The following is a 15,945-nucleotide window of genomic DNA, read 5'->3' as shown; positions in this document are numbered from 1 at the left end:
AGCTGGAGCGAAGAAGCACTGACCTGCCCAGAGTTTTCTGGCTGCACCTGCTGGGAGCCAGCTGGGCTAAGCTGGACCATGGGCCAGTCCCCGCTGGTCGTTCCCCTAATGGAGTGATGGCTTCTGAAGCTTCGGGGGGCGGCAGCGTGACAGAAGAGATGTGCGGTTCGCGCCGAACGGCGCACCCATCGCACCCAAACCGGTTTGCATTCCACAATTCATCCGGGCCGATAAGATAAACACTCGACTTTTTTCGGACTAGCCAGGCTGTGACGTCACGCTTCTGCGACTTGAACAATAGAGCATATCTCCTTATTTCTTGGGCGCTGTTACAACCTGACAACCTGAGACGAGCGCAGCAGTTGGCTTTCTTTGGGGAACAGAAAACACATGCAATCGATATCGCAAGCAATGCCCGGGGACGCCAGCCATTTGCTGAAACGCTGAGCCTCGATTCGCCCAACCTTGGCTTCATCTCAACAACGCTACAGCGCTGTTACCCCGGCTCGATCCGGAGCAACAGCGGCCTGAGCGAGTGGGACGAGTCTGAGCACCTTTCAGTTTCTTCCAGCTTGCACCAGTGTGATGTGTGCTTGAGCAGTCGTGCTCCGGTCAGACCGGGGGGGCGGGGTGCCTGTATCGACGCCATACGCCTCGTCAGCCTTGGCGTCGGTATTAACCCTGCAGTTGCCGGCCTGTGCGCCGCTTGGCCGATCTCTCGCAACTGCTCCCTTATGCTCCCTTTGCAGCCGCTCTGTGCGTGTTTCGAATGCGTCACATGTGGACTGTTTCCCGATTCCGTGGCCCCACTTAACCCTCCTTGCCTGCGAGCAGGGGGTCCGACCACCCGCATCGGGACAAAAGTGGGCAGGCGTGGACAGTACGCTGATGGTGCTGGGTTTCGTGATGAGGAGCGACGAGCTCGCCTACCACTCTGCCGACCCAATCATGACGAGATCTGCAACTGAACGCTCCCTTATAAAGGTCAGACCGCCGTGCCTGCAGGCTTTTACCCTCTAATTTTGAAGGATTCAAGGAATCTGGAACACCACTAGCATGCCGTGCGCTACCTGGGTCTTCGTCATGGGCTGCGACCCTGCCAATCCGCCGCAGTTATTGTCCGCACCGGACAGCGGGTGGGGCTGTCGAACACTGGCTGCCCACGCGTCATCGTCTCGTCATCGCCGTGATCGGTGGCCGGTTGTGGAGATCGCTAGCTCTCGATGTCAAGTCATCAACGCTCTTATCCCTCGTACCACTGATGTTCGCACAGAGATCCGAAGCCATGGCCTGGCGGCCAATATAATACATCAAAACGGGAGCAAGAAATGCTTTGGTATACTGATCGCACTGATCTAAAGTCTAATCTACATAGTGACAACAACAAACGCAAGCGCGGCAATGGCAACAACAGTGCCGGCCCGCTTCGAGCGGGGAGCCGCGCTGGCAGGGACAGCTCCGGGGGCGGCGGCCTTGGCATCGTCCGCGACAGCGATCGCTTCGCCGGTGAGGGGGTCGAAGTCGATTCCGGGGATGGGATCCGGGCGTCCGGGCAGAGCGGTCTGCGTAGCCATAGAGAGTTGACCGGGTGCTCCGCCCTTGATGATCGGAGAGGTGAATCCGTGCTTAGCCCAGGATTCGGAGTAGCGGCTCTGGCCCTCGCGGATCTCTGCCTTGCCCGCCTCCTCGATGGCGGCCTGCTCCGGGTCCATGTCCTCTACAATCTCCGGGGTCGCGGTGCAAACCGAGCTCGTGTAGTCCATGCCTTCCTTGTCGTGCTTATTGAGGCAGGACGCGAACGGCGCGGCGGAAGAGGAAGAGTCGATGAGGCAGTTTGCCTGGTCGTCCACGAAACGCAGCTCGCCGGATACCTCGGGGCAGCAGTCGATCACAAGCTGGTGCACCGGCGTGCGCACAGCACACACCATCGACCCGGAAGGGATCGTCGTGTTCCAGATCTGGTCGATGCGGCCGTAGACGATTCCGGGGACAGGAGTAGGGTACGACATCGTGGGGGGAGTTCGTTAAGGAGCGTGGGTGAAGTGGTGTTCGGTCGTGTGCTCGTCGGCAAGCACTGAAGAGTAGATGGCAATTGAAGGTGGTACAGACAGCGATGGAAGAGAAGTAGGTGAGCTGGCGGGCGGGGGCGTGTCGCAACCCCGCTGATGCTTATAACAGGAAGCATTGTTGTCCGCTCTGTGCTGTTGTCACAAAGGGCCGCCAAGAAGGGACGCCGCACGCCGGCCGCGATCGCGCTGCACTTGGTGCACTTGGCGCGAGACGGGCGCGACGGGCTCGCATGTGCACACTGGGTGGGTCACCGGGCTGAATGGAGCAAGGTGATTAAGGTGATCAAGGCCTGGGATCCTGGTGACAGTCCCTTGGCGTTCTTTGCATGCTGTGGACTGTGCAGCCAAGTGAATGCGCGGGCGCCAGCGCCGCCGTATGCAGGCAACCGCATCACGGAGCCAAGAACGCCCCGCTGCACAATGACTGGGACGCTGAGTGGATGCCGAGGCGGACGTGAGGGAAGTGGCGGAGCCATGACCATCCAGGGAGGCTCGTCCTTCGCCGTGCGGCTTGGCATGGCTTGGGAGCAATCGGAACGCACCGTTGCATAGGGCCGGCAGTGCCGGCCTTGGCTAGGGACACGCGTGCCCAAGGTCAATTCAGCCAGACCAGGTGTCACCTCCCCATGCATCTCTTCGCGAATTGTGTGCGAGAATCACGGCATGCAGGACCGCTTGACGCGTGTGCTTTTCCAAGCCTGGTGGACTGATGGGTCTCGTTTTGAACGGGTTGAATATGACGCAACGATGAATCCGGTCTCTGTCTTGGGGCTGACCACATCGCCCGAGGCGATAGATAAGTGGTCTTGTCGAAGGTCAAAGGCAGATCATCATAGTGCGCGCATGGGAACTCTCCCGCCGCCTGCACAAGGGAATATCGGCCCGAATGGCTCCTTCGCTGTTGATATTGTGATAGTTGCGAAAAATCGCAAAGTTTCAGGTCCCAGGTCGGTCATGCCAAGAAGCTGCCTTGGCATCATCGCGTTCTCATGTTCTGGACCTCCACTATCTCACGCAGCTATCCAACGAGCTTCAATGCTTCATCTGCTCAAGTAGAGATTGATGTATCGTACTGAACATCAACGTTCTGCAGTGCAAGCGCGTGGAGTGGTGAACGCTGAACTCAACTCGATGAGGTCAGTCAGTCACCCCGACGCCACGCGGCGACTTGACCGGAATGTCTCGGCTTCTTGCCCTTGTTGTGCGGTGTTCTTCCGCTTCAAGACTGCCCAACTTCCCAGTTCAGTCGCTTTCTGGGAGAACGTCTGACCCACAGGAGCGGCCAGTGCGCGCTCCAGCAAGTTGGAGAGCGCAACGTCGAGGACGCCGGAGGCTTGTGGGTGAGGCGTGTAGGACGGCAGAGGTACGAATTGCTGGGATGCCATGGGACTGTCGATTCTGGACGCCGGATCGCGGACAGGCTCGGTCGTAAACGAACTCTCCGTTGTGCGTCTCGGTCCGCACTCGCTCTTCCAACATCTGGTCGCATGCCCGTGGGACCCCGACTACAATCACGCCAGGATTTGCTGACTGGAAACCGATACAGGAATGGTGTCTGTCTTGCTCTCTAACCCTGTGCGCACTGCCGCAGGTGCGGGAGCTTTGGTAGTTGGTTTCGAATCCGCGATACCAACCTTCTATCGCCCAATCAAAGAACGAGCGCCTTTATTTGCGGGCCTGACAGATTCGAAGAAGACTCAAAACCGTGCTAGGTTTCACGACGCTCTTCCGGGACGGCCGATGCCGGCATTGCCATCAGTGCACGGAGTGCGCCGCCTGATTATCCCCTTCCAATGACTTTGTCGGTCTTATGTTGTTTTCGTCGTCGCCGCTGAACAGTGAGTCCGTTGGTGAATGAGGCTAACCAGTCTGGCATCTACGGTGAGCAATTGTTTCGCCTGCTCGGACCGATGGGTCAGACTGGACTGGAAACCCGCTGGATATGAGGATAAGGATTGAGGAAGGCACGACGTCAGTCAGAATCGTAAACTTACGTTGAGGAATCTGGAGCGGAAGGGAGATTTTCGGTGCTGCAGTGAAGCTGCTGACACCTTGCTGCCCGATCATCACGTTTCGAAACGTCCGCTTCCCCGCTATCGTCCTGGGCTGTCCTGAACTCCGGAGACATGCCAGGGGCCGACACTGACGAGTAAGGAACAAACGCCGGAGTATGCAGCGCAAGTCAGGTGCACAGCCTACTGATCCGCTGATGCTGCGAACCGCGCCCATGCACTCTCAGTCCGTCATGGAGCTGGGTAACAACATGGCCGTTAAGGTGAAGTTAAGCAACTGACATTCCTTTCTCATCTTCTCTTAGCTTCTTCTTATCTTCTCCCATTTTTGAGATCCCTCCTATGACCCTTCATCAACGAGAAACGACAGTCGTCAAAGAAGTGGTGACCGAGACCGTGAATGAGACGGTCTCGACCGTAACTCTCGCCCCAGTCGGGGCCAATACCGGCTCGAGCTCTTCATCCAGGCGGTCACGAGCATCGCTCTTCGGGCTCCTCCTTGTGTTCGCCTCCTCGGTTCTCGCCATATGAGCCTAGAAACGCCACCCGTCTTCTCCTTCGCTGTGGTCGACATTCACCCCTTCCCGGCCATTCGCAACGTCCGAGCTGGACTGCGACCCTCCTCAGCACGACTAGACTCACGGCCTTAGCCCTCACCGCTAGTCTTGGCACGATTACCAGCTTCAGCCTCAACTCGTTCTTCATCGTGACTTCTCTCCCGCTTTCCGATCTCCCGTACACAGCTTTATAACTTCACCACAATGCGTCGCTGGAACCGAAGAAAAGACCTAGACCCGATCTATCGCGCCATTGCAGCCTTGCCCTCGGCCGTCCGGCTAGCTCCAGGCCCTTTGGTCTGTTGGCTCGCTTTCAAAGCTCTGGATACCACCGATCCTCGACGTTGTAACAATGCTCATGTATCTCTGGACCAAACAACAACAGACGACTAGACGGATTGGACAATACCCAGGAACGAGGAGTCGTACCAACAGCCCGGCGTGCAAACCTTCTTCCAAGCGCTCGATCGTCTTGGCGGGAGCGACGCGCTAGCGACGAACGATGCAACACGAACAGCGAGCGATTCGGCGGACTCGGCCGGCATCGGCCAGCTTTGGCCGACGTGCCGCCGGATCGGACCTAAGCTGAAGCGTGATGAAGCGGTGTCTAAGATCTCCGCGGCTATTGCTGTCCAGTTGTTCTGCTGGCCTCACATGGGGGCCCACATGAAGCAGCAACAGCAAACCTGCCGAGTGCCTGAGCTAACGAAGTGCTGCGCATGGCAATGACGAACTGGTGGATTGCAAGAGGGCTCCAGGTGGTTCTAACGCTCAGTCTACCGCGAGCGGTGCTCTATTTCTGGGTCATCTGGTAGCCTGCCGACTTGGCAGCAGCTCGGACCAACGTAGTTCCAGAGCGCTATCATGCGCAGCACGCCGCTCGTCGCTGTGCACCAGGAGCCTCCAATTGACGTTCTGACACTCGCCGACTACGCCATGTCCAGGCGTCCAGGCTGACTAACGAGCAGCTGGACTAGTGCCGTGCACCGCCTGGGTGCTGCGGCAGCATAACCGTCCATAGCGTACTGGTACGCCATGTTGGAACGAACGAGGAAGACACAAGCTGACGGACTGTTGAGCGCGATAAAAGGCACAATCAGCCCGCGAACGTCCTCCTTCTCTCCAACCCTCCTCTCTCCTCTCTCTCCAGTCTCTACACTCTACAGCCTTTCGCTTCTTGCCTTAATAACCTCTCCACCTCAAGCCAACACAACATGCTCTTCCGTGTGCTTCTGTCCCTCGCCATCGTCGCGGCTGGCGTTGCCGCTGACTCCCCCATGGAGTCGTCTTCCTCGGACCCGCTCCTCGCCTCTGGAACTCAGACCGGACCTCAGATCGACCCCACCGAGAACCCCGCGTCCGAATCTGCCATCGACCCCACCGAGTCTCTCTCCGCCGCCCCTTCGCAAGTCACCGAGGTCGGAGTCGGCAAGAACGGTGAAGGACAGGACGACACCGCTCCCTCCCAGGTCACTGAGGTCGGCGTTGGCAAGAACGGGGCCTCTGAGACAGCTGCTCCCTCTCAAGTTACCGAGGTCGGCGTTGGCAAGAATGGCGGCTCCGAGTCCGCTGCACCCTCTCAAAACACCGAAGTCGGTGTCGGCAAGAACGCAGGCAGCGCCTCTGCAACCCCCACCAGTGGTGCCAGCAAGGGCGGCGCCTCCGCTGACCCCTCCGGTGGCAACGTCAAGCCCGCCTCCAGCATCTCCAAGGCCGCCAGCGCGATCGACTCTGGCACCACTGGTCAGAAGGCCTCAGCCTCCAAGTCTGGCGCCCATGCCTCTGCTTCGGCCTCTGGCAAGAGCAGCGCCAACACTCTCGAGTACAGCTTCGCTCTCGGCGTCGGTGCCGCCCTCGCCGCCATTGCTCTCTGAGAGCCTCGTTCTTCACTTCAACTAGGATCCTATCCCATTCATCGCTGGGCCCGAGAACGAAACCACGGCCTGTTGGACTCTTTTCTGTAGCTTCAGTTAATGTAATAATGAGTTGCCTAGCCTCCTTTAGTTGCATCACCAGATTCGATTTCATAGCGCAACATCGCTTCTGTATCGTGAGCAGGAGGGAAGCAGACGAAAAAGCTGCACTCACTCTCTCTCAAGCATGTGGTAGATGTCAGCGAGGGACCGGCATGCAGAATACCACTGCGTGGGTGGCGAGGGCTTGTTATTGTTGTTATGTCACGTGACGAGATCAACGCGTCTGATTTCGCGTCTGAGAACATGACATGACGACAACGCGGTCGCGTTGATCAGCGATTGTCAAAACATAATTCGTTTCTCACGTCTTTCATCCGTTCTCGAGTATCCCAGGTATTATTCTTGACGGCGCTTCCTTTCTTGCAACCGACTAGCCGACTATTGCATCGAAACCACAGCAGACTACACCTACTGCACTCTTCTTGGACCTTCCCTCGACATGAGCGACCGCGTCGCAAAGCGGCCCAGGGTTGGGCCCTCCGAAGCCGAGGAGGAGGCGATGATGAAAGCCCTTTTGGAAGGCCTGACGCCAAGTGACTTTGATATCACGCCCAATTGCTCTCAGGCCACGCCGCCGAAGGCGACGTCGCAACGCTCAACCAGCGCGAGCAGACCTCTCCGGACACCACAAACGACTTCCACATCTTCCCCATCGTCCTCTCGCCGAAACCCTCCAACGGCCTCTCGTGCATCCGCACCCCGTCATGTCAGCGTGAAAATGTCGCCGAAACGACCCGCATCTCCTCGCAAGTCTACGTCAACCAGCACGGACCACATGTCGCTGCTGGGGTTGAATCAGAAAGCAAAAGTCACCGCAAGCGGCGACGTACGAGTGAAGAGCGGAAAAATCTTGTCGCCCAAACGGAGGACTGCGCTGCTGCCGAGCCTGCCTGTAAAGAAGGAGGCCAAGCCTCTCTCGTCCAGCTTGACGCACATCTTCAACGAGTCGGCGAGTCTCGCTGGGCCCAGCATCGAACTCGCACCGCTGAAGACGCCGACACGGGATGGATCGATCACACCACCGCCGAAGCCGATACCGTCTACGCCCATTATTGAAGATGCGTGCCTGCCTCCTCCCAGCCAAGAGTCCATGTACGATGATGATTGGGACTTGGACGCCCTGGCAAACATGGATGAGGCGGAACTCATCAAACCGGTGATCAAGGTGAGCTGAGAGCGCGTATCTCACAACTGACATGGCAGATCAAGTACCCCCTTCCTCACCCTCCTGTGCCTAGCCCACCGCCAGGATACGCGCCGACTCCATGGGTTAGGTGCACTATCGCAAGCGTTCATGAAGGAGTCCTCGCTGCGGTTGGCGGGGAGGTGCTGCCGAGCTCCTTCCACGTCCAGTCACTCGTCGTGAACACTGCGGGTGGGGAGCAGCGTGTCCTCCAGCTCAAGGATCAGTGGTCCCATTTGAATGTTCGCGAAGGTGAGTGACCTTGTGGGTTGGTTGAGTCTGACAGCAATAGGTGACATTGTAAATATCATCTCCCCCCAGCTAAAAGAAGATGGTCCGATAGTCCTCAACCTGAAGGCCAAATCAACCTACCTCATCCACCACCCGGACGTGCTTGTGACTATGACGGCCATGGCAGGCTCCCAGCCATGCCCGAGGCGGCCATTGCTGCAATCTTTGATGAGGCTGCCGGAGCCGCCGTCCAAAGCCATGACCTACGGCAACATTCTGCACGCGCTGCTGCAAAGTTCCTTGACGCAACAGAACTTCGACCCCGACTTCACCAAGCAGAGCATAGCGGCTGAGCTCGGTGATGAAGGTCGGCGCCTGGAGATTTGGGGCTCCGGGTTGAGTGACAAGGACATCGAGGATGATCTCGGGCCGATGGCGGTTGACGCCTTCTCGTCCTTCGGCCGAAAGTGGGTTGGACCTGACGTGTCGGACGACGGCCCGCTCATCACATCCCGCGAAGAGGTCTGTGGTGCGGCGACTATAACCGGCCTCCATGACATCGAAGAGGACATCTGGTCCCCCAAATGGGGCTTGAAAGGGAAAATCGACGCCAGCGTGCAGATCCGACTTCGACGCGAGGGTTCCTCCGAGATTCAGGATCTTATCGCCCCGCTAGAAATCAAGACTGGCAGGTCCATCAGCGGGCTCTCCCACCGTGCCCAGACTCTTCTGTACACTTTGTTGATGGAGGATCGCTACGGCCTTCCTATCCCATCTGGATTGCTCTACTACTCCCAGCTCAACTCTGTGGTCCTCATCGACGCCAAGGACGTAGAAGTTCGGTCTCTTATCATGGCGAGGAACGAATTGGCCGAATGGATGGTTCGCGAGCGCCAGAGCCCAAAGGCTGAGGGCGATGCCGCTCTCGCTGCCGAGATCGAGGACGTCTTCCTCCCCGAGCCCATCGATAACCCGAGGGAGTGCATGAAATGCTTCGCGTCCGATGCGTGCCTGCTTTACCGCAAGGTGAGTCGCCGCTCCGCTTTACTGGCTGACAGTGTACAGTCTGGCAATCTGCCACCACCAAAGGACAACGACCTCGCAGAGAAGTTTGTTGAGAATGTTGGCCACCTGACGCCCACCCACGTCGAGTTCTTCCGGCACTGGGAGCGCCTCGTCACGCTTGAGGAGCAGGACACGGTCCGTCTGCGAGCTCAACTCTGGACCATGACTGCCGGCCGCCGCGAGAAGGCTGGCCGGTGCTTCGCTGACATGGTCATTGTTAAGGAGGAGGAGTCGGGGCAGTCCGGAAATGGGACCACGGGCAAGCGCAAGATCGATGGATTCACGTACACGTTCGCACGTCAAGGTGATGGCCCCGCTCCGTCGCTGCTATCTGGCCACATAGCTGTGGGAGACCCCGTATCGCTGTCCATCGAGCCGGATCTTCTCTGCCTCGCTCGAGGATACGTCACTGCCCTGTCACCGTCATCTGTCCAGGTGTCAATGGGCACTAAGCTCGACATGGCCGTCCTGCTCGCGCGTACGAAGCACGAGGGCACACCCGTCTTCCGCATCGACAAGGACGAGCTTGCCTCGGGTATGGCGAACATGCGCGGCAATCTCGCCCAGCTATTTCTGAAGGGCGGGGATGCGATCCGGCGCCGCCTCATTGTCGATCTGGATGAGCCCAAGTTTGATGCGAGCGGTGGACCGGAGGCTGACGAGATTCCACCTCACCTAAACGAGGACCAGCGTAAAGCGATGACGCAAGTGCTCTCGACGCTCGACTACAGCCTCATTCTCGGCATGCCTGGAACCGGCAAGACGACCACGATCGCTGAGATTATCAAGGCGATCGTAGCCCGCGGCAAGACCGTCCTGCTCACGAGCTACACGCACAGCGCCGTCGACACGATCGTGACTAAGCTGCTCGGCAGTGACTTCCAAATCCTCCGCATTGGAAATCCACAGAAGGTGCACCGCGACGTGCAACACTTGACGCTCGAGGCGCAGGGGCCAAGCACCAGCATCGACAACCTCGAGGCACGCCTCATGACCCCGCAGGTTGTCGCCACGACGTGTCTCAGTATCAATCAGTGAGTGAAGCTTCATTGTCGAGTTTGTGATGCTGACGTCCAGTGCTCTATTCCACCGCCGCAGATTCGACTACTGCATCGTCGACGAAGCGAGTCAGATTACGCTTCCGACATGCATCGGGCCACTGCGGTATGCGGACAAGTTTGTCCTTGTCGGCGACCATTTCCAGCTGCCTCCAATCGTACGCAAGGCTGAAGCGCGGGCGGGCGGACTCGACGTATCGCTGTTCAAGAGGCTCAGTGACGCGCACCCGTCTGCCGTCGTGCCGCTCTCGTCGCAGTACCGCATGAATGAGGACATCATGCTGCTGTCGAACAAGCTGATTTACGAGGATCGCCTGCGCTGCGGTAACGAGGCGATCGCGAAGCAAGCACTGAGACTTCCGCATCGCGCGATCTGCGCTGATGTAGGAAAGAGCACATGCGATGGCGACTGCTGGATCCAGGGACTGCTCGAGGAGGAATCCAAGGCTATATTTGTGGACACCGACGCGGTGCCCGCAGAGGAGACTCGAGCAGGCGACCTCGTGCAAAACCCAGCCGAGGCCGCGCTGGTTACTCAGCTCGCGCAGGCATTGGTCGCGTCTGGTATCCGGCAGCATGACATTGCCCTCATCACGCCGTACAGGCAGCAGATCAAGCTGATCTCTCGCCTAATGGCGGGCGCCGGACTCGGCGACGTCGAGGTGCTCACGGCCGACAAGGCGCAAGGTCGGGACAAGGATGTCGTGCTCGTAAGCCTAGTCCGCAGCAACGATACCGGTAGCGTTGGTGAGCTGCTGCGCGATTGGCGCCGCATCAATGTGTCCTTCACCCGTGCCAAGAAGAAGCTCGTCGTCTTCGGTTCCCAGAAGACGCTGAACCAGGACTCGCTACTGCGCAAGTTCTTCGACCTCATGGCCAAGCGGAAGTGGATCCGGACGCTTCCCTCGGGTGCGGACACTTTGCACGCGTGGTCGACCGTTGAAGCTGAGTCTGCGCACTCGGACGGCAACACTAGTGATGCCGATGCCAAGGGGAAGAAGAAGTCGGCTGTTGTGAGCGCCAAACTGCTCGCAAAGCACCCGTTCACGAGCGAGATCATCGATTCCGTTGTAGAAAGCCTGTAGTCATACATGATAATTGTACAATGCACTGTAACACCTCTTGTCTAGTTGAAGCTGGCGCCTCCGTCGGGCAGGCGCTCGATCTGATACTTGTGCTTGACGACGTACATGAGCGGCACGCCGGGCACCTTTCGGATACGCCTTCGGAGGTCGCGATCACACGTAGCGACGATGTAGCACTTGTGCGCCATGACACGCTGCACGATGCAGTCGTCTGCATACGTGCCGGAGTGGTCGCAGTGCACACGCTCGAAGCGGGGGTCCTTTGCAATCTTGAGCGCGAGGCGGTACTTTGGTCCGAGCTTCTCGAGCTCTGCAAGGACACAATCCGAAATAGTCGGGATGCACTTGGCCATGAGGCAGTCCATCATGCCCTGGACGAGCTCGATCTTGTTCTGGATGCTGAAGTTGATAAAGTTGGTATCGACGAGCACGCGGTATGGCGGTCCGAGATCCGTGTTGTGCGACAGGAAGAGAGAGGAGGAGACCTGCGACTGCGCCTCGCGCCTCTTTTCCTCGGCCTGCTTCTCCTTCAGCGCCTTCTTGGCCGCCTTCTCGATGTTCTCCTTCCTGTAATATTAGCTATGTCGTTACCGTTGACAGCTCACAATCGTGGATCACTCGGCTTGATCATGCGCTTGACCGCCGCGAACTTTCTTGTCTGCTTGGCTTTTCCCTGGTGGTTAGCTAGTGACTTCCAAAGCCGTAGCGAGATCGACTTACCATCTTGCCTGACCTGTCGTAGTGGTGTGCTAGTTGAGGAAGACACCCGATGCACGCAGCAGCGACTGACGTCTCGATCGCGTTCCACTTGTCTGCCAACTTTCAAGATTTCCAGTGGCAAAAATACTCCCGTCTGGCCTTCCTCCACCGCACACGGTGGCTGGTGTCACGTGTCATGCTACACACTATCACTTATGCGACCCTCCCCGTACCACCTCCACTTTCGAGTCCTCCCCTCCACTGACTGGGTTTGCGTCTTGGATGGCTGTCTGGAGCGTCTTCCTTGGATCCACACTATCCAGCACCACCATCAGCAAACATGCCCGCCGACGCCCCATCACCAACACCAAGCACGATGCCGCCCCCGAAGCGGCGCGCGAACGGAGGTGGCAGCAGGAACACGAAACGGAGGAAAGCGGACGACTCGAACGACTCCGGCACCGAGAAGGGAGGTGCCCGGCCCGCGTTCGGCGTTGGCATGGTGAAGGGAAGGGAGGATGAGTGGAGCGAGCCCGCAGACGTCAAGACGAAGGTGAGCTGCCGCGCTTTCGTAGTAAAGCTGACAGACCAGGTTGACTTCCTCGAACTTCCCGTTGACGCGCTCTACCGTTATCTCGAGGTCAACGACCTCCTTCCCCGCTGGGACGTGTCGCCCTGGAGCGAGGCGCCGTGCACTCCTCGTGAGTTGGCTCGATTTTGACAACAACTGACATCAGCGACGGAGCTGTACACAATGCCGCCCGCTGCCCCCGTGATTCCTCCGGACAGCCCCAAGCGTGACACCCCGATGGCTGTCGATGAGCCAACCGAGGAGAAGCCCTCTACGACTGAAGGTGGAGAGGGAGAAGACGGAGAGAAGAAGGATGGCGAAGAGGGTGAGGGTGACGACGCCGCGCCTCCGACAACACGGAGCAAAACGGCGCCGCAGCGCAAGGCGACCGAGACGCACCCTCCGATCAAGCGCGGCATCATGACGCTGTCGGACGTGCATGCCGCGCGTGCTGTGCTCGCGGACAAGGCGAATCAGCACTGGATGAAGGGTCTCGGAGGCGGCCAGAACCGCGAGGGCGAGACGATTGTCAACTTCCTGTACAAGAACAAGGTCGGACACGGACGCCTCCTCCGCGTGTACAACCCGACGCCGGCGCCCTTCTCGTAGACTCTCTTCTTCTCGGTTGTCCCTTGTGTTTTTAGCTTGTCATGTCATATCATACTATATAGAGCGTTGCTGCTGCTGCTCTTCTGTTTACAATAACCCTCATGTACAGCCAATCTGTACGCCGGTCCTGTCCATGACGCGTGCCCTGCATGCAGATTACTCGGTGAGGGAAGGCTCATGTTTTGACAGCAGTGGTGGGTCGAATTGATTCCGGTCACCAGCCCAGCAACCAGCCAGCAGGCAGGTGGCGGGACCAAAACAGGGATAGCGTGGCATGCCCTAAGTCACCCTCCCCTTTTCCCGCGGTGCTACATGCTGTGTTAGTCGTTGACCCGTCTCGTCCTTCCTTGTATTTGGATCAGAGCTTGACACCAACCCAACGCGTCGGAGGAACCATCCACCCAACCCCCCGCCGCACACGACATCAACGACAATGTCGACTCCCAAAATCTCCTTCAAGGTCCCCAAGGAAGGGACCGAGGGATCCGCCGACCCCGAGACCCAGGGAGACGTTACCGCCCACGACCTCTCGTCCGCTCCCGGCAAAGAACGCGAGCGCGAGCCCGTCTTCGGCGGCGACATTGCCAACATTAGCAACGAGGGCCAGCAGGCCATGGACGTCGACGACCACAACGGAGGTACGTTGCGTGCTGCTGCGTGGATGCAGCGATGGAGACGTGTTTGCATGCACCGCACACAGCGAAACGCACGCAAACATACAGGTGACTGACCCATCAACAGAGAACGCGCCGAGTGCCACTGTCTTGCCGGCGGCATCGCCGAGCCTGGACCAGCCCGCCGGTGAGACGCCCGCCGGCGCCGACGCGTCGCGCTTAGACCCGAACGACCTGCACGACCTTGCGACGACGTACCTCGCAAGCCAGACGCACCCGCTTGTTGTTCCGTCGTACTCGTCGTGGTTCTCCATGTCGACTATCCACCCGATCGAGCGCAAGTCGCTCCCCGAGTTCTTCTCGAAGCGCAACCGCTCCAAGACCCCCGCCATCTACAAGGACTACCGCGACTTCATGATCAACACGTACCGTCTGAACCCCGGAGAGTACTTGACTGTCACTGCGTGCCGTCGTAACCTCGCTGGAGACGTCGGCGCCATCATGCGTGTGCACGGCTTCCTCGAGCAGTGGGGTCTCATCAACTACCAGGTCGACCCCGACACCCGCCCCGCGCCCCTCGGCCCGCCCTTCACCGGCCACTTCCGTGTCACCCTCGACACGCCGAAGGGCCTCAGCAACCTGCACCCCGGCACGAAGCCCGGCGCTGGCGCCGTCGGTGCGGCGTCCGGCATCACGCCGCACGCGTCCAACCTCGACCTGAAGAAGATCATCTACCAGTCGTCGTCGCGCTCGAGCAAGGTCGGAACTGAGGGCGACGCTGAGCGTGCGGCGCAGGCTGCTGCCAACGGTGCTGCCCCGCGGCCGCAGGCGTACGCGTGTGAGACCTGTGGAACGGACTGCACTCGCACGCGCTACCACTCGCTCAAGGACGGAGAGTACACGGTGTGCCCGGCCTGTTACGTTTCCGGCCGGTTCCCGAGCAGCATGTTCTCTGGCGACTTTGTCCGCCTTGACGACGAGGTGTTCAAGCACGGCGCGCAGGGTGCGGGTCCCGATTGGAGCGACCAGGAGGTTCTGCTGCTCCTCGAGGGTGTGGAGATGTACGATGACGACTGGAAGGCTGTCGCGGACCACGTTGCGACTCGCTCCAAGGAGCAGTGTATCGCCAAATTCCTCCAGCTTCCCATCGAGGACCAGTATCTCTCCTCCGATCCGGCGGCGCAGCTCGGTCCCCTCCGGTACCAGGCTGGCGTCAACGGTGTGCCCTTCGACAGCGCCGAGAACCCCGTCATGAGCGTGGTCACCTTCCTGGCGTCTGCCGTTGGACCGGCCGTCGCTGCCGCCGCGGCGCAGAGTGCGCTCGGTGAGCTCGCGCAGGGTCTGAAGCGCAAGCGTACGGAGAAGGAGGGCGAGAAGGAGGGAGAGAAGGAAGGCGAGAAGGAGGGCGAGGACGCCGACAAGCGCCAGAAGACGGACGAGATTAAGGTCGAGTCGGCGACGCCCGCGCCGGCAGGCGACAAGGAGGCGTCCTCAACGCCTGCCGACGGAACGCCCGACCCGACTGCGCCGTCAAAGTCGTCTCTGGAGCGGGCGGCTTCCATCGCCCTGGGTTCCGCCGCCGCGAAGGCGTCGACGCTCGCCTCGCACGAGGAGTCGCGCCTGCGCACGCTCGTTTCGCGCCTCGTTGCGGCGCAAGCGCGAAAGGTGGAGCTCAAGCTCTCCCTCTTCGAGAAGCTGGAGGACGCGCTGGCCGAGGAGAAGCGCAAGGTTGAGCGGGAGCGCCAGCGTCTGTTCCGGGACAAGGCGGCTGCGGCGCGCGAGATTGCGCGCGTCGAGGAGCTCGTGCGCAGGGCCAACGAGGCGCCGAAGGAGATCAAGCCCGAGGAGGTTGCGGCCGTCAAGGCCGGCCTGGCGCCCACGACGGCAGAGAGCGTGCAGAAGGTGGACGAGAACACGGCCAAGCAGCAGCTCGAGCAGATGCGTCAGGAGGCGCAGCAGCCGCCAGCTCCTGCGGGTCAGCCAGCGCCGGCGGGAAGCACCCCCGCCATCCCCACTGCGCCTGGAGCGCCGGCCGCTGTTCCGGGACAGCCTGCCCAGCCCGCCCAGCCCGCCCAACCCGGAGCGCCGGAACAGCAGGCCCAGCAGGCCCAGCAGCAGCCGCAACAGCCCAGCATTGCGCAGCTGTAATCTCCCCCCAACCTTCTTTCGCCCTTAGATTCCCGGTTATAGTAGCAGTAGCAGAGATCGGACGAGCG

The 15,945-nt window shown here is 59.6% G+C and overlaps 6 protein-coding genes across 6 annotated transcripts; 4 read left to right on the top strand and 2 right to left on the bottom strand.

The window, feature by feature from the left end:
- Positions 1–1,367: 1,367 nt before the first annotated feature.
- Positions 1,368–2,009, bottom strand: A1Q1_04424 (uncharacterized protein; the record flags this gene model as incomplete). Its single annotated transcript, XM_014322790.1, has 1 exon — positions 1,368–2,009. One exon carries the CDS (start codon positions 2,007–2,009, stop codon positions 1,368–1,370), a length of 642 nt encoding a protein of 213 aa, XP_014178265.1.
- A 3,843-nt stretch (positions 2,010–5,852) lies between these two features.
- Positions 5,853–6,512, top strand: A1Q1_04423 (uncharacterized protein; the record flags this gene model as incomplete). The annotated part of the gene is made up of 1 exon (XM_014322789.1): positions 5,853–6,512. The coding sequence occupies one exon, from the start codon at positions 5,853–5,855 to the stop codon at positions 6,510–6,512; it is 660 nt and encodes a 219-aa protein (XP_014178264.1).
- A 541-nt stretch (positions 6,513–7,053) lies between these two features.
- A1Q1_04422 (DNA replication helicase dna2) lies at positions 7,054–11,236 on the top strand (the record flags this gene model as incomplete). The annotated part of the gene is made up of 4 exons (XM_014322788.1): positions 7,054–7,779; positions 7,824–8,049; positions 8,090–10,127; positions 10,171–11,236. The coding sequence occupies 4 exons, from the start codon at positions 7,054–7,056 to the stop codon at positions 11,234–11,236; spliced, it is 4,056 nt and encodes a 1,351-aa protein (XP_014178263.1).
- Positions 11,237–11,277: 41 nt separating this feature from the next.
- A1Q1_04421 (uncharacterized protein) lies at positions 11,278–11,959 on the bottom strand (the record flags this gene model as incomplete). Its single annotated transcript, XM_014322787.1, has 3 exons — positions 11,278–11,803; positions 11,842–11,909; positions 11,957–11,959. 3 exons carry the CDS (start codon positions 11,957–11,959, stop codon positions 11,278–11,280), a joined length of 597 nt encoding a protein of 198 aa, XP_014178262.1.
- A 352-nt stretch (positions 11,960–12,311) lies between these two features.
- Positions 12,312–12,656, top strand: A1Q1_04420 (uncharacterized protein; the record flags this gene model as incomplete). Its single annotated transcript, XM_014322786.1, has 2 exons — positions 12,312–12,488; positions 12,528–12,656. The coding sequence occupies 2 exons, from the start codon at positions 12,312–12,314 to the stop codon at positions 12,654–12,656; spliced, it is 306 nt and encodes a 101-aa protein (XP_014178261.1).
- A 33-nt stretch (positions 12,657–12,689) lies between these two features.
- Positions 12,690–13,115, top strand: A1Q1_04419 (uncharacterized protein; the record flags this gene model as incomplete). Its single annotated transcript, XM_014322785.1, has 1 exon — positions 12,690–13,115. One exon carries the CDS (start codon positions 12,690–12,692, stop codon positions 13,113–13,115), a length of 426 nt encoding a protein of 141 aa, XP_014178260.1.
- Between the last annotated feature and the right edge of the window lie 2,830 nt (positions 13,116–15,945).

The sequence above is a fragment of the Trichosporon asahii genome (assembly GCF_000293215.1).
Source record: "Trichosporon asahii var. asahii CBS 2479 unplaced genomic scaffold scaffold00070, whole genome shotgun sequence".
In the NCBI taxonomy this organism is placed as follows: domain Eukaryota; kingdom Fungi; phylum Basidiomycota; class Tremellomycetes; order Trichosporonales; family Trichosporonaceae; genus Trichosporon; species Trichosporon asahii.
The sequence above is the reverse complement of the archived record's forward strand: the minus strand, read 5'-3'. Positions and strand labels throughout refer to the sequence as shown.